The sequence below is a fragment of the Corvus moneduloides genome, chromosome 3 (genome assembly GCF_009650955.1).
Source record: "Corvus moneduloides isolate bCorMon1 chromosome 3, bCorMon1.pri, whole genome shotgun sequence".
NCBI lineage: Eukaryota > Metazoa > Chordata > Aves > Passeriformes > Corvidae > Corvus > Corvus moneduloides.
The window spans coordinates 87,313,614-87,335,888 of NC_045478.1; the positions used below are offsets into that span (position 1 = coordinate 87,313,614).

General features: G+C 41.1%; 2 protein-coding genes across 6 annotated transcripts in view; one reads left to right on the forward strand and one right to left on the reverse strand.

Annotated features, from left to right (window-relative positions):
• Positions 1 to 6,998, reverse strand: part of SPAST (spastin) — a 40,060-nt gene extending 33,062 nt beyond the window's left edge. The window contains exons 1-3 of one of the 4 annotated variants that reach the window (XM_032102611.1): positions 6,497 to 6,998; positions 2,466 to 2,549; positions 1,119 to 1,202 (exon numbers count right to left, since the gene is read on the reverse strand). In XM_032102611.1, the coding sequence (XP_031958502.1) occupies positions 1,119 to 1,202; positions 2,466 to 2,549; positions 6,497 to 6,905 (577 nt within the window). In that variant the 5' untranslated portion in view covers positions 6,906 to 6,998. Of the gene's footprint in view, positions 1 to 1,118; positions 1,203 to 2,465; positions 2,553 to 6,496 lie in introns of all 4 variants that reach the window. The other 3 variants (XM_032102610.1, XM_032102609.1, XM_032102607.1) reach the window with 3 other exon arrangements.
• A 4,352-nt stretch (positions 6,999 to 11,350) lies between these two features.
• On the forward strand, positions 11,351 to 17,012 carry DPY30 (dpy-30 histone methyltransferase complex regulatory subunit). Of its 2 annotated transcripts, none has more exons than XM_032102615.1 (5): positions 11,351 to 11,493; positions 11,941 to 12,014; positions 12,099 to 12,146; positions 13,315 to 13,457; positions 16,719 to 17,012. In XM_032102615.1, exons 2-5 carry the CDS (start codon positions 11,979 to 11,981, stop codon positions 16,789 to 16,791), a joined length of 300 nt encoding a protein of 99 aa, XP_031958506.1. In that variant the 5' UTR covers positions 11,351 to 11,493; positions 11,941 to 11,978; the 3' UTR covers positions 16,792 to 17,012. The 2 variants fall into 2 exon arrangements, with proteins under 2 accessions (XP_031958506.1, XP_031958505.1); XM_032102614.1 differs by lacking the exon at positions 11,351 to 11,493 and adding an exon at positions 11,630 to 11,735.
• The last annotated feature ends 5,263 nt before the right edge of the window (positions 17,013 to 22,275 follow it).

The window sequence follows — 22,275 nt, forward strand, 5'->3', positions numbered from 1 at the left end:
TAGCTCTAGAAGTCAGCCTTTAACCCTAGTGAATGGAAAATACCTTTTCTCCATATACTAAAGCTGTACCGAGAAACACCCATAACAAAGCATAGAAGACAGATGCCTCTTTCACTTCCTGCCCCCTTCAATTTTTTTCAAAAAGTACTACAGACATTAGGAACGCAAGGGAAACACTTTCTTGTGGTTGTCACAACTTCCCTGTCAATCACCAGTTAGGACCACAGAACCACAAAGCGTAAGAGGAGAAAAGAGCCCAAGTTTTCCTGTCTTCTCTATATGCTCCTAGAAGAATGAGTTAGTAAAACTCCACACAAGAGAGCGTTAGATTAAAGCTGGGATATGCAAGTTAAAATCAAGTACATTTGTTAGTTTACCCTTAAAGAGCAATTAAAGAATATATACTTATTTTAATTTTACTGACTGAACTGAAAGCATTTTCAAAGTTTTAAATTTAGAGGATGCACTACACAGAGCCGTGGGTCTGTTTTTTGATGGGAGGATCTTTACGCTGTTAAGAGCCTATATACAACACTTAATTTTAATAATGCTAAAGCTATACAACACTATGCTTCTGAAAAAAAGTGACCTTAATAGAACACTACTAGGAAAAAAAAAAAAAAAGGCAAGAAAATTAGAATTTCACAACCGTATGGTCTACATGATGCTAAAGAATTATTACCATCATCATCATTATTTACCAATACTAAGGAAAATTGTTAATGTACGTGACAGCAAAATCAATGGAACATGAAGTAGTTACAGCCAGCACACTTGGCACTCATGATCAGCAATATATCATCATTTCACTACAGTTCTAACAGAAAAATGCTGAACAAACTCCATCAGGAGTTAATCAAGACCTCCTCACTTTATGAGTCAAGTGTGCTATGATATAAAGACTTCTCAGTTACTTTATACCTGAAAGTGGGTCATGAAATTCCATTTTCAAAATCCATCAACAGCACTTACTCTCAACTAAAAATCAAACTAAAGAGACCCTACAAAGATAATGACTCCTTCCCTTTAAAAATCAAAGTAATATTTTAAAAGAATGCATTAAATGAAGTCGTGCAAATAATTACAAACTTTCCAAAGTCATGAATTGTAACTGGTACCTAAAAGCTGCAACCGATCCTTGGCCATTGCCAAATTTGTCATCATTTTAGATTGGAGACGTCGAGCCCGTTCACACTGATCACCTTACAAAGAAAAATCCATGTTAAAACATAATTCCGTAAATTAACTTTAAGTGCTAAAATACTGATACCCAGCCTTCCCTCCTCCTCCTCCTCCCACCCCTTAGTTATCCCCTCCCCTATGGAACTTCATTACGAAACTAACAAGAAAAAAACTAAAGCTTCCTATTTAATCAAGAATTTAAAGTTAGTTGACACTATCTGCTTTACAATAGTGCTTATAGAGTGATGGGAACCCAAACACTGCTTTGCATATTGTCTAACATTTCATGCTGACCTAATATGCCCCTTGTCTCTGCATTTTTCTGAACAGAAGTCAAATAAAAAAAGGTTTTTAAAAAGCTTGAAAAGTGACTGAGAGGCAAGTACAATTTGAAAGAATTCACTTTGGCAAAATTAACAGATCTAAATTCAGTTGACCGTGTCCCTTTACATTTTAAAACACACAGAATTAGAAATTAACACCACCACTTCCTAAGAAATATTATCTGTTCAAGTCAAGGTTTTTTTTTTTTAATTGTGCAAGGTTCTATCAAATGCTACTGGTATTGCCCCCTAAGTAAGATCACCATATACTTCTAAACACAGCTGAGGAACAAAATACAAGTCTGCAAAAGCACTTACAGATCTGGGGTTGGGGCAGGTGATTTAGGTTGTTATTATTACAACTACAATATTATTTTGAGGACAGAAATTCTCAGCAAGTCCTTCACTACACCTGTATTTCTATAGTACATACCTGCTTCTACACTACAGGTTAAAATGTTTCCACATAGAGAGATGGCTTTCTTCCTTTTTTGGAAATGCTCACTTATTTTGGCCTAAGTTATTCAGAAACACAACGCCAGGCCATTCCAAATTGGGGTGGTTTTTTTCATGTTATACTGAAGGGAATATAAAATTCTGCATAAGTGAGAACATGAACTGTCAACTTCAGCAAATCAAATCAGAACTCAGTATTTTGGCATTCCCATTATATAAGAAATCACGTGTTTGACTTAACAGTGTTCATGAACTCCTTATGATTTTGCAGAGTCTGAAAATATTTAGAGCAATATTTGCATGTGATATAGACCAGAATATTAAGGTGGAAAAGAGAAATGGACCAGTGTTCACCTACAGCTAAAACAGGAATAAGACAGACCCTTATGAATTAACTCATACACCAGACTGTTCCTAGCCCCTACCATACTTAGTAATACTGATTTCTCACTTCAAAGAAGCCATAAACCAAAATCAGTTCCACAAAACTCAAAACTGGCTTACCTTGACCAATTACTAAGACAGCTATTCCTTTTTCCAGTTCTTCAATTCCTTTCTTATACCATTCAACAGCTTGTTCCTTTTGTCCTGCTTAAAAAGGAAGTGAGCCCATTATTTTCTTGAACAAATTAAAGTTTAGGAATGGTTCTATATAATGCTGCATAAAACAAGTAAGAGGGAGGAAGAGATATTTGAACAAAATCCTGTGATTTAAAGAAAGTCTTAAAGGGACACTGTCAACTTTATATCTACTTAAGTATCAAATAAGCTTTTCTCTTAAAAACAGGTACTACACCAGCCTCAAATCACTTTTGCCTGTTTTGAGAATAATTCTACATCTGCCTTAAAGAAATAAATCATCCCCACCCAAAAAAAAAAAAAAAAAAAAAAGAGAGAAAAAGAGATAGAAAGCTCACCTACACATATTCACTCACAACAGAAGTGATGACATTAACAGTTTTTACTTCTGGAACATGAACTAGAAATGTGCCTCTTAATCCTCCAGTGATAGCCAATACCAAAATAACACTGGAAGCAGAAACTCAAGAAGTCTAAGACTTTACACTAGAGAGATGAGAGACACTTCTCTGGTTAACTTTTGTACAGTGCAGCTCCTCTGTCATGGGGGTATTTCTTTGTTTGTGCTATTATGAAACTGCTGTATTACAGGTGTGTGTCAACTTCCACATGAAGCACAATGCAAGTAGAGTTAGAGCACACCTCTGTACCAACCACGTCCCGAACGGATATTACAGCAAACAGCCATGAACATGCTTGACCTAAGGTATGTGCCACTATAACTGCAAGTAAACCACTGAAGACCTATAAATATCTATTTCATATTGCTCCCTTTCTATAAATACTCTGCATTAAAAATATATTTGCCTGCATATGGAAAAATACTTTTGCAACCTAGTTATATTACACTAAGCATGCATTTCCACAGAGGAATACAACAGATTAGGTATTAGAACTTAAAACCTGGTCAGCATTAACAAGCAGCTAGTGGCAGAAAAAAACAAAAAATGCCTACAATGAAACTTCAGATATCATTACCTTAGTTTCAGATGACATGTTTCACAAAACTATTCCTAAGTGCCAGTTACAAGTGACTGTGTGCTTCTACACTCAAATCTTTTGAGAACTTCAGTCCCAAACCTATTTTTTAGCAAATTTCAGTGTCAGTAAAAATATTTCAAAACATTTCTACAATCCTCTTCAGACTTTTCTCTTGCTCCTCTTCAGATTAAAAAATCTCTTAATAATAACATTTGTCAAGCTCCCCTGCGCAGGTAATTTCATGCTTTGCTCTTCTTACCAACACAAACCACAGTGCACCTGCCTATAGTCATGAACACCACACACCTTGGGAGTCATTTTATTACTGCCCTTTCTTCACCAGCCTCATATACCCTGACTGTTAAGGACAAAGCCAGATAAATTAAATCATCCAAGGTGAGTGACTTCAATCCTCTCTTTAAGACTTTTTAAGCTTCTTCTCCCCACCACCCACAGAAACAGTTTCAACTGCAGTGTAAATAGTAAACCTAATACTGATTACAACTAAATAAAAATCTGGTTTGAGATCATCCCAGCCACCTCAGCTATTGCCTGAATTGCTTTGTTATTCTTAGGGGCAGCTGCAAACACACCAAGGTCATCACTAAAATTTCACTTCCAGCTTTTAACTGGAGAATGTTTTAAAAGCACTATATGACACCTGTTTGCAACGGTTGTGCTCCAACTCCACACAGAATGGTTGATTAGTTCTCAGTGATTATGACATTAAAAATACAATAAACGTCACATTCCTTGGAAGTTGCTGATCTGCTATATTGGCTCTGGTAGAATGGAGCTCATTTTCTTCAAACAGCCCCAAGGGCACTGTGTTTTGGATTTGTGACTAAAACAGTTGATAACACAGAAATGTTTTGGGTATTGCTGAACAGCACAACCTCAAGGTTTCCTTTTTCCCATCTAGATCCCCAGTGAGTAGGCTGAGGGTGCACAGTATGTTGGGAGAGGACACTAGCAGGACAACTGACCCAAACTGGCCAATGCAATATTTTGCATCATACAATACAATGCTCATCAATATAAACCTGGGTAGATGAATAACTGGATGGGGGCTATCTTCCAAGGCAATCATTGCTTGGAAAGATTTCCCACTTTATTTTTTCCTCACTTTTGCTCCTCCTATGCTCTCCCTTGTCCCACTGAGAGGAATAAACAAGCAGCTGTGTAGATGCTTAACTGCTTGCAGGGGTCAACACACCACATGTGCCTTCTTAGTTCTAGGAAAAGATATTAAGCTTAATTGTGAAAGTACCAAAACAAGAGTAATTGCTCTGATAATTTAGAAGCATAAAAAGCTACCAGAAGTGCTATCAAAATTACTGAAGTATGGATAGCTTCCACAACAGCAAAAATGCCACATAACTAATAGGCTATTATTCAACTCAGAAATTCCACCCATTTCACGCACTATGTCTAACATACAGTTTTCTCTTTGAAGCTGTAAGAAGCCTGTTTACAGACCAGAAAATTTTCAAAGAGAAGTATTCTGGTAAAATCAGATAAGCAAATAACAAATCTATGTATTAAAGGAAAGGGAGTTCTTTCTCAGTGGAATGTACATTGCAGTTACAGGGTTGTAACAGTTGTGCAACTGCTCATACTAGAAGCAAAGATCACCTTGCTAAATGTCTGACCTGCACAGCTAATTCACGTATAATCACCCTAAAGGCATCTACACAGCAAGCCCATGATTAAAATCGGTATTTAAGGGCTCACCCTCCAAACCACCAAGAGTTAAAGGTCACAACAGTGGAACAGGTGCCTGATAAAGTAAGACTGCTACTCCTCACAGAGCAATCATCAGCAATACCAAAGCTGTCAGCTACCTCACCTTCTTTCATGCTTTGCTCCTATGACCCTCAGTGCTCTCTCGCTGTACATCTGTGCTGAACTAACCTTGCTGCACATGGTGCAGGTTTTTTTCTCTCCTAGAGCTTACCACTGCCACTCCCAAATTGTCAACGCAAAGGAGGACACATCCCACGCTTTTATGGTGCTCTCAGCATGCAGCTTCTATTGATGGCCTACTCTTATATTTTTAATCTCCTCCTCTAGGATAGAAGTTTCATTAAGGCTCAACTGAAAGGTTAGAATACAGCATTCTGACTTTTCCAGAGAATTTTAAAAACCAGCACAGCATGCCACCAAGGCCTACCTTTAGCATGTTGACAGAATCATGCTGCTGCATTTAGAACAAATGATTAAATTAAATGCAGTATCAAGTGTTTTGGTTGGTTGGGGTTTTTTAATGCTCTACCAAAAAAAAAAAAAAAAATCCTTATTCCTGTATTTTATTTAACTGAACCCTAAACATCCTCCTTAATGTCTCCTCATCACACAGTGGTCGGTTTTTAGGGTTTTTAAGAAAATGTATGTCAAACAGTTTAAGAAAAACATTTTTCAAGAAACTGCCAAAATACAAGTAAGTATTTATTTCCTTAAAAGTCAGACCACTCCAAATGGGCATTCTGAGGACCAAGTAACCTGAAGTCTGGCTTCAGCACTCATTTGTCAGGCAGTGCATTAAAGGATGCACCCTTATTATTGTCCTTGGTGCTTTTGTTGTCCGGCTGGCTTGGTAAAGCCTAGTTACAGCCACACAACCGCCCGCAATTTTTAATCGCCTCACCCAGACTTCCGCAGCAAAAGCTCTTAAGTTATTGGGGAGAAATACAAGCACTTGTACTGCGTGGGGAACGAGCCCAAGCCGCAGCTTTGTGATCCAACGCGCACCTGCGGGCTGCGGCAGGGCCGGACCCGGCTGGGGACCAAAGCACGGCCACCGCATGCGGGCACAGCACGGCTCGCCCCCCCGCACATACCCACCACAGCCCGCATTTCTCTCATGAGCGGGTTTTGCTTGTTCTTAGCTGAAAGCGGTTCCACGGCACAGAGCGGGAAGGCCCTGCCCGCCCTCCCCCCGCACCCCGGGGCGGCCGCGGGCGCTCCCTCCCTACCTGTCTCGTCCTCGTCGATGCGCAGCGCCATGGAGATGCACTCGAAGGCCCGCTTGTGGCACGCCCGCACCGTCTCGGGCGCCCCGCCGGGCTCGGGCGCGTCGCCGGCCCCGGCCCTGCTGCCCTTGGCGGCCATGAGGGCGCCGCGGGAGAGGCGCTCGCAGAGCCAGGCGAAGAGCAGCCCGAGCTGGAACGCGACGAAGCGGAGCAGGGCGAAGGCGGCGAAGAGCGGGTACGAGAAGTAGTACAGGTTCCGCTTGTGCGGGGACGCCGCCGCCGCCCCCGCCCCCGCCGGCGGCACGGGGGGCGCCGGCCCGGGCGGCGAGGAGGGAGAGGCGCCGGCGGTCGGAGGCGCAAAACTGGAGCCGGCTGAGCCCTTCTTCTTCCCTCGGCCACCCGGAGAATTCATTCACCGCCGTCGCCATAACCCGCTGCCAGGCACTGACAACAACCGGCCATGGCGATGGCGGCGGCGGCGACGCCCCTTTCGGCCGGCCCAGGGGGAGGGACGGAGGGAGGGATGCGGGCGGCCCCGGCCGGAGGCGGGGAGAGATGGCACCGCCCCTGCCACCATGGGAGGCGACGGTATGGCGCCTACAGCACCCGGCCTGCCCCGCTCCCACGGCCTGAGAGGCGGGCCCTCGGCGACGCTCAGCGCTGGGCCTAGAAAGCACAGAATCACAGAATCACAGAATCAATTTGGTTGGAAAAGACCTCTGAGATCATCGAGTTCAACCTTTGACCTATGTAAAACTAGACCATAGCACTAAGTACCACGTCCAGATGGTTTTTGAACATCTTCACGGACGGTGACTCTACCACCTCCTCGGGCAGTTCATTCCAATGTTAAACAACCCTTTCTGGGAAGAAATTCCTGCTGGTGTCCAACCTGGACCACCCCTCGCACAGCCTGAGGCAGTGTCCACTTGTCCTTTCGCTGGTTGCCAGAGAGAAGAGGCCGCCTCCCACCTGGCTACAGCCTCCTTTCGGGAGCGGTAGAGAGCGCAACTGGAGAGTGAAAGCAGCAGCCCGCTCCAGCCCTGGCCGAGCCCGTTCAGCGTCGGCCCACGGAAACGCACCGAGGGGACGGGCGATGAATAATTTAATAGGACTAATTATTCTGGCTGGGGCTGTGAGCCGCCCCGCAGGCACAATGCAGCGCAGGCTCCTGGCGCCGCTCCCGCCTGGAGTCATTGCTAGTGGCACACGGGCAGAGCCCGGGGAATTCCCTGGCACGGAGAGGCGGGAAGCAGCCAGTCACCGCCGGTGTCCCTGCTCCCGCCGCTGTGGAGCTGCCCCCGGGAGAGCGTGCTCCGGTGCTTTGTCTGCTCCGCGTCTCTGTAATGGAAATGACAGGCTGCCTCCTCACATGCAGGGAGCTAATGGAATTCAGTATACATTATAGATACATTGCTCTGGAAAAAACCCCAAACCCTTAACTGTATTTCCACTCTCCTTAAACAGCCAGTTGTCCAAGACCTTGCCAATTATTTGCCCAGCCATAGTATTAATTTATTTGTGTCTCAACTAAATGAAATAGACCCTCCAGCTCCCTACTCCTTTGGTAATTTCAAATCTTAAAAATGCTTTGGTACCTCTGGTCTAGCAAACTAGGGGAGGCATCCCTACACCAGCACTTCTGTGCCTACCGCTATATTCACCACTTCAGCAAACACCTTTCTTTGTGCTTCAATCTTCCCACCTTTGTGACTGCTTCGTCTGTTGGCTGATCTTTTTTGCCGTTGTTTTGCTTTGTCACACACTCTGTTCTACAAATAAAATGCTGAAGTACTGATGTTAGACTATGACAGATCACCTCTCTGCCGCACCCTTGAACTGCACCCAGTAGCTGAGACAGTCCCAAAACTGCAGACAGATAATTCAGTGCACAAGCAAGTTTCCCCCAGCTTATAGCAAGAAATGGCAGTTGGTGGGGCACCTTAATTAACAGGATATGTCAAATAAAATCACTACTGTCTGCAATATTTTATTCCTTTTTTCCAAAATTGCTATAAAACTACTGGGGTTTCCTTTCTTGTTTGTTTATGCCTCATATTGTTACTTCTAGTTGCCCCTGGTAATGTGTATTTATTTTCTTAAATGACAGAGTGGAGTGGTTTTCTTTTAATGACAGAGCAGTACACCGTATACCGTTTTCCTACTGTATAAAATCCAGAATTTTATCAACACATAAAATGACATACAAACATATAACAAAATAACTATTCATGACCTAGGCCATTATTAGACAGAGACAGTGAACCTATCAGTGCTGAAAAAAATGCAGCGATGTACATCAAGTATTTTTCTTCTGTTTTGTAAGAAGGATTATGTACCTCTATTATGAAAATATCAAGTATTTTCCAGCCTGCTCATGAGTGAACAAAATTTTTTAAGTATATTTAACTGCCCTTTAAACAAATCTCTTGTTTATTGATACAAAGGTTTAACAGATTTTCTAATACCAAAGAAATTCCAGAAGCTGCAAGTAGCATTCAAAAATGTGAAGTGAAATAAGTGCATAACAACAGATGATTGATCTATTGTTTTTATTATCCCACTACTATCTAAATTATCATCCCATTCCTGAGCAAAATAGAAAAGCTGGCGAAGGAATAAGTTTATTAATAAGGACAGATTGAATGACAATAGAAGACAATTTATCTCAATTAATCCTGACTTCAATTTGTTCAGTTATTTTTACTTTTTAAAAATTTTGACATTAGAATTACACCTTTGTAAATCATGTGACTGTATCATGACAATAAAAGAGTGCACTTACTAGGGGAGTAACAACATGTTAAGTCAAATCACAGCTTCAAAAGCAGACATAGTCAGAAATTGTGAGAAAGTGTTAATGCTAATTTGAAAACCTACAGAACCAGTTCACTATTGTGGCTATTCAATATCTTAGTGCTCTGCAAGTTGAATTTCCCTACCCTTCTATATTAAGTTGGCTCTAGCAATCATTGGACTTGTCAGTGAACCATTCTAACTAGCAATCTGGCATAAGATTAATGCTAGTTTGAACAAAAAAAAAGCACAAACCCTTAAAACACATCAGAGCAGTGGGGGGCTTTCTGCTGTCTTAGTGAGATATCCTGGCTCAGAAAGAGTTCTGATGAACACCAGCAAGCGGTGGAAAAAGTGAAGCTTCCTTCTCTGGAGCGGGCAATTGTTTGTTTTGCTCTGAAGATTGAGGACTTGTGAAATACAGGAGGTACAATCTGGTGTCTCAGCAAAAGGTCTGGTAATCTGAGCAGACCACCATTACAGTCATAGGAATTAGAAAGGTGCAAGTACCCTGACACCACGATTTACCATTGCACAAAAAGGTAAGTTGGAAAACCTTTTTTTGTTCTCAACATGATCTCTCTGCAAAACCTGCATATAAAAGAGACTATATAAATGGGGAAACGGGGCTAGGCGTTTTTCAGGTATTCTAAATGCAATTCTCTAAAATGGCATTACTAGAACATGATAAAAAATTCAGACAGAAGCTCAAAACGGACTGAAAAGCTTATACCTCTTCACATTAAGAAGTTGTTTGTATTCCTGTTCTAAGTTTTAGTACCAAAATCTCAGTGTTTTCACCTTGCCTCCTTAGCATCAGGTAAGTTTGCCACCATGAGGTACTAAAATAGACAAAAAGACAGGATACAATTCTGCTCTAATTCCAAGTCCATCAGTTGAGTATCAAATCTGTGACTGACCACACTAGCTTTTGAGCCTGCTTATCACACTGGCAACATTGTCAGTTCTGCAAAAATTATTTCAAATTCATTTATGTACACACACTTCATTATTACCACTACTAGATGATTACATCAGAGCAGAATCTATTGAAAACATGGAATTTTCTGTTATTTCTCCATTTCACTAATCTTTTAGGAGCATCAGCTAGATCATTCATATACATTGTCATCACTGCATCAAGAAGACAGAAAAAGAAGCAGACCTATTTTTGTAAATAACAAAAGAAAGTTTATCTTCTAAAAAACAAAAAAAAAAAAAAAACCAAAAAAAACCAAAAACCCCAAACATACAAAAACGAAACTACCTTGTCAAGTCAAACCCAAAATACATTCTTAAGGCCTTTTAATTCACTAGCACAAACCACATTACCAGACAAAGAAGTCACAGAATCATTACGGTTGGAAGGGACCTCTGGAGATCATCCAGTCCAGCCCCCTGGCCACGGCAGGGTTATCAAAAGCAGGTGACACAGGAATTGCATCCATACTCAAGAGGTAGACTTCATGACATCCCTGTGCAGCCTGTTCCAAGTGCTCTGCCACCTTCAATGTAAAGAAGTCCTTCCTCAAATTTGATTTCTAACGAAAACAAACCAATCAGGCACAGATGTTCGAACACTGGTACAGTTTGTAGCAGCACAACAGCTACAGAAGCAGCAGACTCTTCCATTTCCTGACAGCGCCAAGTCAGGACAGGATGACTGAAGCTGATCCCTGGAGAAAGCTGAGCAGTTGCGATTTTGTGAACAGAGAGAAAATTAACGGCCAGCAGTCACCGTTGTGCAAACCAAACTCTACGCAGCTCTGGAAGGTTATTTCACTAACAAAATCCCACTTTCGGACCCATATTAACTTCAGCAATGTTATTTTTCGTGACCACCACAGTGACCTCCTCAGACACCAAACCGCACTGGTTACGAGCACACTTCTGTACCCCAAAACCCAAGAGCCAGCGTCTTTCAAAGGCTGATTTGGAGGCGAACACACCCCGCGAGTTTCACGCCCACCAGGCCGCCCGCACACGAGTCCCGCTCCCGCCCTCCCGCTCCGCCCCGCCCTCCCCGCCGCCCGCGCTCGGGGCTGGGCGGGGCCCCCCGGCCCGCGCAGGCGCAGTGCGCCGGGGGCGGTCGCGCGACCGCTTCACTGACGTCAAAACAATTCGCGACAGCGGCCCCGTTGCTGCGGAGCCGCTCCCGGTGTCCCGCCGATCCCGGTGTCCCGCCCATCCCGGACCGACCGGCGGTGAGAGCCCTGCGGCGGGGCCGCCTCTCCCCCGCGGGGCGCCTAGGGCACAGCCGGGGCCCGCGCCCGCACGTGGCCCGCGGTTGCGGCGCGGCCCCAGCCCGGCCCTGCCCGCGGGGGCTCTCCGGGCGCTGTGGCGTGGCGGGCACGGGAGGGACGGACGGAGGGAAAGGGATGTCTCCGGCTTCCCGGGGGGATGAATGCTGTATTTTCTAATCCCGGTAGTGCCCTCTTTAGCGGACGTAATGTGAAACTTAAAGGCACTTCTCGGTTCTGCGTGCGGGAGAAACCAGTTCAAGTTTGGCGCGGGGGGGAGCACGGAGCAACTCCCTGTGCTTTCTAGTAATTGTGCCTTAGTAACCATTAGTAACCAACTGATGCGATATCGCTTAACTCACACTGGTCGTCATCTCAGCCTGCTGACCAGTTTTTTTATTGCTTTCCAAGATTTTCCTGTACGTCCAGCAAATTTCACTTTTCGAATCATGGAGGGAGAACAGATTATGGAGGGACAGCCACAGGTATTGCAAGAAATGTTTTATGTTTATTATGTTATACATGTAAAAGGAGCATTTTAGCTTTGCTAACCATGTCTTATTTTACAGGTTCCAGAAAATCCTCATTCTGAATACGGCCTCACTGAAAATGTAGAGGTAACAAAGATTTTGTTGCAGTGAAAGTCACATTTGTGATTAGGGGAAAAAGTTGAATCTTGAGTCTAACTTCAGCAAATGTAATATTCCCAATGGAGCCAAGCGATACCTGTCCCTTGCATAAATGGCTGTAAATATATTTTCTGTTGTTTAGTACAATATTTCCATTGAGCTAAATGGTACTGAAGTAAATAATGAGCCTTTTAATAAGTTGGGTTTTTTTGAAGTGTCTTATGATTATTATCTATTCAATTGCTATCTGTGAGAGAGATAGAGATATATTATGGCACAAAAAAAGCCATCCACATGAGGCTCAACTGGAGCAGAGTAGACCAGGACAATCACTTCCTAACTCTATGGCATTTATTTACTCTTCCTTATTAAAGAAAAACCTTCAGTCTCCCTTTGTTATAAGTTCCTGCTCTGTGCTAAGCTTTTGCAGGGACTATTCCTAAACATCTCCTGTGACTCACCTCCCTGATAACTGCTTGTCTCTATGCCTCAGCTTCCACTACAGAATTGTAACTCATTGCTCCTGTGTCAGTAGATTCATGTACATTGCATTGAATACATTTGGTTTACTGGGAGTGGTAGAGTATCACTTTTTAACTACAGTTAATAGTGCAAGATGATTCAGCACTTTTTGACCAAAAAGTACCTGGAAGCATTTTGTATATGTTTTCTTTGAAGTGTCCATCTATACTTGAGTAGAGAGTACAGTCTCAAAGTATTTGACTTTAGCAGAGTCCCCTTTGTCAGACTTCCTGAATTCCTTCACCTGAAATCCTTGTGCTTTTAGCATTTTGTGTTAGAAGCACATGTGTACAGGAACCATGTAACTGAGACTCTCGTTAGTAGTCAATTCTGTCGTAGTGGTGTAGAGTTCAAATCAGTGAATGCAAAAGTAAAAATAAAAATTACTGAGATTGGATGTCTTCTCTTGTAGAAAACTTACGACTTCCAAACGTTGTTTCCCCAAACATAAGAATTTAGCAGAAAGTTCCTCTGGATTAAGTTTTTGTGCAAGGAAAATTATGCTCTTAAATCTTCTTAAAAGATGTAAAGAAATTATTGCCATTCAGTTGCAGAGGTGGGTACTTTGCACACACGCTTCAAAGTAGATGTGGCTGCTATTATCAATGTTCATTCACTTTTTTTTTTACTTCAGAGGATAGTAGAAAATGAGAAACTAAATGCCGAGAAAACATCAAAGCAGAAGGTGGACCTTCAGTCATTACCCACACGTGCCTACTTGGATCAGACAGTTGTACCTATCTTGCTACAGGGACTCGCTGTTCTTGCAAAAGAGAGGTAAGATGCTTCAGTGTTCCTTCTGTTCCTGAGATAACGTAGATCTCAAACTTGGGCAATGCAGCACCTTTCAGGCCTCGCACACCACCCATGGTTTTGCTCTTTGTAAGATCGTCATTACAACAGGTTTATGAGCCTATGAATTACTGTGCTCGACCATGCAGGATGTGTTCCTCACTTAGGTGCGTATGGCATGATAAGAGTTAGTTATTGGATTCATCATCTTCCAATGAGGTATGCTACTGCAAAAGTTTTGATGGGAAAAATGGGAGGGGTTTTGTTATTATCACGTAATTCACCTTAGAGAAGCAAGGCAAGAGGATGTTCTAGTTCTGAAGATTTTTGTAGTGTGGAATTATAAGGAGTTCTGCTTGACATTTAAAAGAAGACAAATCAGGCACGACATGCATCTTTGTCAGAGATTAAAATACTTTCTAAAGGGTGAGGCTGACCCTGCACTGTCAACACAGTGAGAAGCAGACTGATCGTTTATCCTCTGAGTAAATATTTTGCTGTTGAGGTGCCCCAGCTCTCTTTATCAGTCAGTGCAGAAAGGTATCCTTCAATAACAGCAAACAGATGTTCATCTTAACCAACCTAATTTCTAGCCTTTTGGTGTATCCTCACTCGTGGCAAATTGCACTGCTTGTAACCGTCTCTCAAATTGAAATAATACAATCAAAAGCTGGTATAGATAACCATAATTGCATCATGGCACCAACACTCAGAACAACCATCAACAGTGTATGAACTTCAAAAAGAGTTGGGAATTTAAACTGCAGTGTACAAACAGCTAATTGGGCAAAATTAGTCACCTGGGAAGGTCCACCCTTATGTGCACACCTGAGGGATGTGCACATCTTCAGCTGACATCTGTGGGAGTTCTGCTGCAGACTCAGTGTAAAATACAGCCAAAGGTTAATACCCCACTCTTACACTCTGGATACTTATGTGACAGGCAAACTCCTTTCCCTTTCTGTTTGCATTTCCCTTTTCCTTTTCTTCTCCCTTTCCCATTCCTTTCCATTTTCTTTATGGAAGGAGCTGTTCTTTATGGGGACTCGTCACAGGAGAGAAATTGGATCACTGATAGGAGGGGTTGTGGAACATACAGGTAGAAATCTGAACTGTATGAACCTGCCAGGTAAAATTGGCTGTTCAGCTGAGCATAATAAACCCTCAGGAGTGAGAAAGCCGAACTGTTGGCTCTGCTGTATAATCTGCTGCTTAAAATTGAACAGGAAGGTAACTAGTGGATGCTAAGTTATTTTTCAAAGGAATATAGAAATGTTCAGGGAACAGCCCAGTACATCTGATGATCATGCCTGGAATTCAGTAGAAATTACCATCCAGGATAATGAGCATATGGATAAATGACATATTTGGGAGGAAGTCAATACAATTTTTGTCAGGTCTTTTAAATGTCTTGGAGTTTATTGAAGGAGTCAGCAAGCATACCTAAAGAGGAGTGCAGATGATGCAGTCTTTCTGTTTAAATTTCTGAAAAATTTTTTGCATAGTTGTTCACTAAGAGTTTTTAAAGAGAGTTAGTTGCTGTTGGGATTAAAGGAAACGCCTTTGAATGGATGAAGAACTGATGGGAAGATACGAGATAAAGGGTTGAGGTAAATGTTGAGTTTTCATGGTGAAATGAGCTCAACATTAGAATCATGGAAAAGATCACTTATAACAATTTGAAGAAGTGGCTGACAAAAATTGTTTATGAGACTGAGTTACAGAATAGATTAGGGAGTTTTGTGTTTCAGTTTCTGTTTGTTTTTTTAAGTTGATCCATTGTAAATAATTGCACAGGGATTTCATAAAACTGGGAAGACGGCCATGAAAAATTTAAACTGACAGAAAGTGACACTGAATCCAAATAAACATAAAATTGTGGACCTCAGAGGGCAGTGACAAACACTAGTGACAAAATGTTAGATTCTGAGCTGAAAATTACCCTTGTGGAAAAATGTTTTTAAACTGTTAACATGTATATGTCAATGCACTGCTTTAATCAAAACTAAATTCTGAATTGTAGGACTTAGAAATTGAAGGGGTAAAACCAACTTAAAATTAAAGGGGTAAAAAACAAGTGTAATGTCACTATTTAAATTTGTAATGTTCTTGTATTTTTAATATTACATGTAATGCCAATTCCCCTGAATTCTGGTAGAATGCGAAAAAGTGAGATTGACAAGGTGGTCAGAAGTATGGAGTGCTGTCTGTATACAGAGTGACTGAGTAGATGATATCTAGAAAAGAGGCTTCTGTGGAAGAACATACTAGGAACCTATTAAATCACAACAGCACAGAGATGATGGATTGGGATGGACTGTTTATTATCTCTTCCGATACAGTAATCAAATTAAGCGAAGCAGGTAGCAAATTTATAATGAACAAAAGGAGCTGATCCTTCACAGGTCACATAATTAAGCTATTTTTTGTGCTTTCAGTTGAGGACATTAACATTTTATTTGTGCTCAAGAGGCAGCTGGTCAAAGCTATAGAGGAATCCGCCCAGGACTATTAAGGGTGCTAGCTCAGAAACTGGTACCTGCTTGGAAGCCAAAAGGATGGTCCAGAGAAGTATCTCTGTGTATTTTTTTCCAGTTTTTTTGCTCTTTTTAGGCATATTTACTCACTGCCAGACCTTTGGTTTGACCTAGTGTGGAATAAGTAAGTTTGTCATTTATTCTGTGGACAGAATCCAGATTAGCAAGATTCATGTGGTGCAGCTGGAGGAGTTTTTTTAAAATAACCTACAGAATATGGCCAGTGATCAAAAGTGTTTATTATTGACTGCTTGCAAGTTACAGCCCTTCCCAGACTCATGTTGTGTTCGTTTCAGTTGCCAGAAACCATGAACACAACTCTCAATACACAAAGCTACACAATAACCACTTGAAAAAAATGAAACAAAAAAGCAGAGATTCACTTCTACATTATATAGCATGAGTTAAAGAAATAGGCAAATGCATGTCATATCCAATGATACACGTACGTATTTATGCTTACAGACTATGCCCTGGTTTTAGGTATGTAACTGTTCTAGCAATTTAGTAACATTGAACCAACAGTGACTAAGACCCTTTTAAAACCTTTCTCATCAGACATAAACTGGAAATTTACAGTCACTCTGGGTAGCTGGTCATCCCTAAAGCAATGCTTATGTTGCTTTTAAGGGAAGATGATTGGTTTTTCAGCTACCTAATTTCATATGACAAAAAATAATTGCTTTCGATTTACTCTTTTTCTTTGCAGACCACCAAATCCCATTGAATTTCTAGCAGCATATCTTTTAAAAAACAAGTCACAATTTGAGGACCGAAATTAACTCCATAAAAATGAGGACAGTTTGGCTGCTAGACTGAAATGCTCATTTGCCGCAACTTGTTTTCTGCTGTAAAAATCCTTTGGCCACGTTGTTGTCTTTCTTAACTGCACAATTTGCTTTATCTTTTGAGTTTATTTAATAAAGAACACTTTACATTTAATTGTTCTCTTGTTTTAAACTAGCTATTAAGAGACTTTGAAAATAAAGTACTGAAATGGCACTACTGGATGAAAGTCTGAATAATTCCATGGGGCTACATCCTCTGAATGCATGAAATAAAGGGGAACAAATTATTACGGGAATCACATGCTGATAATTTATATAACTTAATTCGGTTTTATATAGCACCCTCCAGTGCAACATGCCTAAGCACAAAGCAAGCAAATGCAGAACAATTAGAGTTTATTTATTAAGTAGAGAAGAGAGAACTTGCTTCAGAACACGAGGAAATGGGTTTATTTAAAACAAACACTTAGATCCAGCAGCCAAACAGATCACCTACAGACAGTGTCCAGTGTTTCACACAGGTACATTGATGAGGTGTGCTGCTCAGCATTTGTCATTCATCTCCTATGACTGGTGTACTGGATTCAGCTGAAACACGGAATAAATTCAGAAGTGATGTATAAGGGTTCTGTAATTCAGTGCTCTGTACTGCTACCCTTAGTTGGAATGTTCTTCTCTATCAGAGATCGAATCAGGTTGGAGTGAATCCATAAGGATTATCAGGTCCAACTCCCTGCTCCTCACAGGACTACCTGAATCTAAGCCATATGACCAAGAGCAGCATCCAGATGCTCCTTCCTGGAATTCTCACAGGCTTGGTACCGTGACCATTTCCCTGGGAAGCTTGTTCAGTGACCAGCCACCCTTTTGGTGAAAAGTTTTTTCTGATGTCCAAGATAACCCTAATCTCCACGGTAAAATACCAAGTACTCTGATTTTTTTTCCCCATAGGGTTTACTAGCATGTCTTCTGTCTTGTTATTCCCATGCTTAACATCTTTTTTTGACCCCTTGTTTATTTCTCCTGTAATCTCAGTAGAGGTAAAGGCCACAAACCTCTGGGTGCAATGTAAGAAGTTGCAACAGAAGATGAGATCGGAAGAAAAATAATTAAGATGGAAAACAACATATTGTGAAAAGATAGTACAAAAGCTCTGAAACTATGAATATTGGGGACTCACTACGTATTGGCAATAGGTGCAGGGATTAGACATAGCACTCAGAATTCCCATTTTTGTTTTCTGATACTTGTAATAAGGAGCATAATCAATGTTCACTTGATACTTGAATCCAGATTATGCATGGCCCCATTTCTCACAGACTGGGAGAATAACCAGAATTTGTGTGACAGTCACAGAAATGGTAAAATTGGCCTCCAAGAGTTGCTAAATTAATCAAAATCCTAAATTCTTATTTAAAAACCCCACTTTAATACTGCCGTCTTACCATTCCCATCCCCATTCTGTGTTTCTTAGCTAATTGCTTTAACATAGCAAGCAATTCAAACCTTTAAATTAAATTATCCGCTGAAAGGATTGGGGTTTTTTCTGTGTGATACGAAAAGACTGCATAGTTTTTGGTAATTATGCATAAATTCACAAAGAGACTTGGATCTGTCATTTGATTTGTTCTTTAATAACTTAAGGATACACACTGTATTTGCTGTATATTAAGTGTCCCACTGCACAAATAGTATTTTCCCTTGGTTTGCTGACATTTAGTTTACTTTCCTATGGTAATCTGAAGATTTTTTTTTTAACAGTAATAGCTTACATGGGTGTAAGAGTAGTCAGAAGACAGATCCTTCAGAAGAAAAAAAATTAACTTTCCAATTTTCTACAAACTTGCAGGGACTGAGGTCTTGCTGTTACTCTTGGTAGGAAGGTTCTCACTATTTTACATATATCTTAGTATCTTAAAACAGAAACATTGAATTAATACAGTCTAAGAGCAGTAAGAGTGGGGAACAAAAATTGAAAGAAACCTGCAAACCCAAAATCAAGCCTAAAAGCTGCCTTTTGGAAAATGTACCAAAATTTGGAAGGAGATTACTGATTCTATTGCATTGTGGTGAACAGAGTCTCCATCAAACACTGACACTAAAAAGATACTGAAAGGATTTTAACAACAGTGTTTTGACTTTCTGGAATGAGTAATAACATTTAGATGAAGAGAAGGAGACACCATAAATCTTGGTACTGCTATTTTTGTTGCTAAAATGGCATTCCAAAGTTTCACAAGTAACAACTTCGCAAGACTGTAAGAACTGCTAAATGCAAGGAGAATCTATGCTGCTCCCCAGATTCTATGTTGAGAATTTGTGCAAGACCATATAAAAATAAGGAGTTCATTATTAATCTTCCCCGGACAGAGCAATTTTCTTAGATTGTTGTACCTGAATTCAGAATACAATCAGATTTCTTACACAGTAACACCTGTCAAACACTCTGGCTTTCTGCACAGCTCTTGCATCAACCTGGAATCTCAAAACATCAGTCCCAGTCCTAATGGAAGCTGTCCCTGCCAGCAGCGTGCCATCTATTCAGCTGCTGGTGTCACTGGTATGTGGTGTCATCTGCTGCTGTTTTCCCATCTAGGCTAGAGATTTAATTCAAGAGAATGAAGAAGCCATGTTCACACAGTGCTGATGTTAGAAGATTTACTACAGCAGCTTTTCTGGGCAGTCTCTTTTGAGAAATAAATTGAAATGTGACTAGCAGCAGTGAACTCACTAGCTCTAAGAATTAAATCTTAGTGATTCCTGCAAAGGTATGACAAGTCAACAGGACAAGCACAACCATTTTCATTTACTTGCTAAATTGGCTTCAGCAATTGAGATCTTCTGCATAGAAGATACTCTGTAACAGGAATAAGGAGCAAGTTACTATTGAATTATCTAGTCTGCTGTCTACTACTACTGAATTATCTAGTTCTCAGTTACAAAAGTAATGATAAAGACCAAATTTTCAAAGCATTTACTTGTTTTAAACTCTCTCCACTACAAAACAATGAAAATTCTGTGAAGCAACTTGACAGATGCTTGCTATCCCAATTTAATCTAGAAAGAAAGTGGTACTGTTTTTCCACAGGAAGTAACAGTTCTGAAAGCTTCAATTGAAGTACAAATACATTTAGAGTAAAAGCTTGAAGAAATACTTGAAAATGGCAACTTTAGATGAATGACAAGCCACTGCTAAGTAGCTGAAAGCCATTATCTCTTGGTTTTTAAAAAATATTTTTTTAGTGTTCACTACCCCAGGTAACTGAGTCAGTATATGCTCCAAATGGCAGTAAAATTGCGTAGAAAATAAAATGGAATACCTAGTTTAGTTGACAACATGCTTTTCAAGATGACTATTTTAGATCTCCAATATCCAGAAGTTACCATTCAGTAACTGTGAAAGAATTATATATGAGTCATATGGAGTATTTTGAAGTGTGCCTTTTTCATTGCTTCCACTGATTATCTTTTACCTAGAAGGGAACAATGACAGATGAATGGGTTTCCCACTGAAAGTGGTTCTGATCAAAGGACTCTACATCCTTGTGTCCTTGTATTCTGAGGCCTGTTACCAGCTAAAATTACAGTTTCACTTGCCAAATCCCTTTTTTTTTTTCTTTTTCTCCTCTGATTTATCAAGGACTTTCTCCAAAATCAGTACATGTCTTTGAGCAATCTATTTTATTTTTTGAAGCTCTGTCACCATTGTAAATGTGGTCTGATCAAAAGAACTTCTCTCTCCCCATCAGACTTTCTAGAAATAAAACAGCTGCTTTCAAACAAATGAAAAATCTGAAAAATTCTAAAAGATACAAGCAGTTGAAATCCGTAGGTTGGAAAGGAAACATGAGAAGAATTCCTATGCCTACCACGCTTCATAGAGTGGAGGTTTTGATACATTCTTACCATTGTACTAATTACATAACAAATTATTCTTAGCCAAGCCTTAGCTTGTGTTCCCTATTCCATTTCATAGGATTCATTTTAAGAGTGACTACATAGCCTAGATCACAGAAGTACAGAATGCCAGCTATTACAGAAAGAGGCATTTTACCATGATGAAAAGTCTTATCAGCACCGTTTCTGCCAATGTTCCCATTCAAATACAGTTTTAAGCAAGGACTTCAAATGTAAATGTGCCATGAATAATTATGGAGCAGTTTACATCAGTGCTAGTGCAACACTGGCTAGGAATGTGTCATATTCCTATTCCAAATGTGCTTTTAGCTCTCTTCTCGAAGTTTGCTTTGCAATTGTGTGTAACAGATCCATTTTCCAAGAGGAGCCTACATTGATAAAAGACTGCTAGGTGGTTGAGAAGTATTTACAAGATGGATAATTATCCACTGATACTATCTCAGATGCTCTTAGGTTACACAGGAAGTGGAGATACTTCCCTTGTAAGGACTGTGAAGCTGAGGGTGAGGCGGGGGTGTCTGCTTTTAACAGTAGAAGGAAGGACTGGTGGGAACAGCAGGTTCCTCAGATGCAGAAAAGCAGTTTGTAAATAGAAACACCTAAAGTAATAGTGAATCGCTTCCTGAGAAGGGAGGGGACAGGAAGCAGGCATTGTGAAAAACACCATAGGAAAAAACCACGTGCCAGAGGACAATGAGAACAAAAACCAAGAAAGCAACAGACCTTTAAAGCTGGGCCAGCTGAAAATGTCCCATCCCAGCTGGTCACAGGGTGTTACTCAAGGGAAACCCTGCATGCTAAGGACACTTTTGCCAGTGCCTTCATGCTTTTCTTCCAGGTAAGGGATAAACTGTCAACAGACACACAGGTGCAGCAGAAGTCTGTGCTTTAAGGGTATGCAGACTTGGGGATTGTCCATGTATTGTGTCAGCTCTCTCCTGCATATCAGAGAAAAATGACTGGAATAACAGCTCTGAACTGTTAAGTGCTCCCGTTACTGCTCCCCATACAAACAGCGCTTGAAAGAATTGTAGACAAAGCAGGAGCATCTCCCAACCTAACCCAAGCTTCACAGCATTCCACTGAAAGATCAGCCTAGTTTCTTAGTCTGTGGCTAGAACATTTCCATACTCAATGTCCTGAGCACAAGGAAGCCCAGCACTGCCATCGGTGGGATCCTGCCCTGCGGGAAGAGACCCACAAGGACCATCAAGTCCAACTCCTGGCCCTGCACAGGACACCCCAAGATTCACACCGTGTGCCTTAGAGCATTTTCCAAACACTTCTTGAAGAGCTGGCTGCTTTTTTGTTTCTGCCTCTTCCATTTACACGTGGTACTGAGGGAGCACATCACCAGCACTTACACCAACAGTTCATGATCAGGAGAGGATAGTTAAAAGTTTAAGAACAGGAACCCACAAATCACTAAACACTGCTCAATGGTATTATGTCCACCTGTGATAGGATACAAATTAAAATCCTACTGTCACCCTTACCAGTGAAAATGGCAGAAATGCCTTTTGTAGTGTTACAGCTGACAAGCTTTGTCAGGAGCAAGCA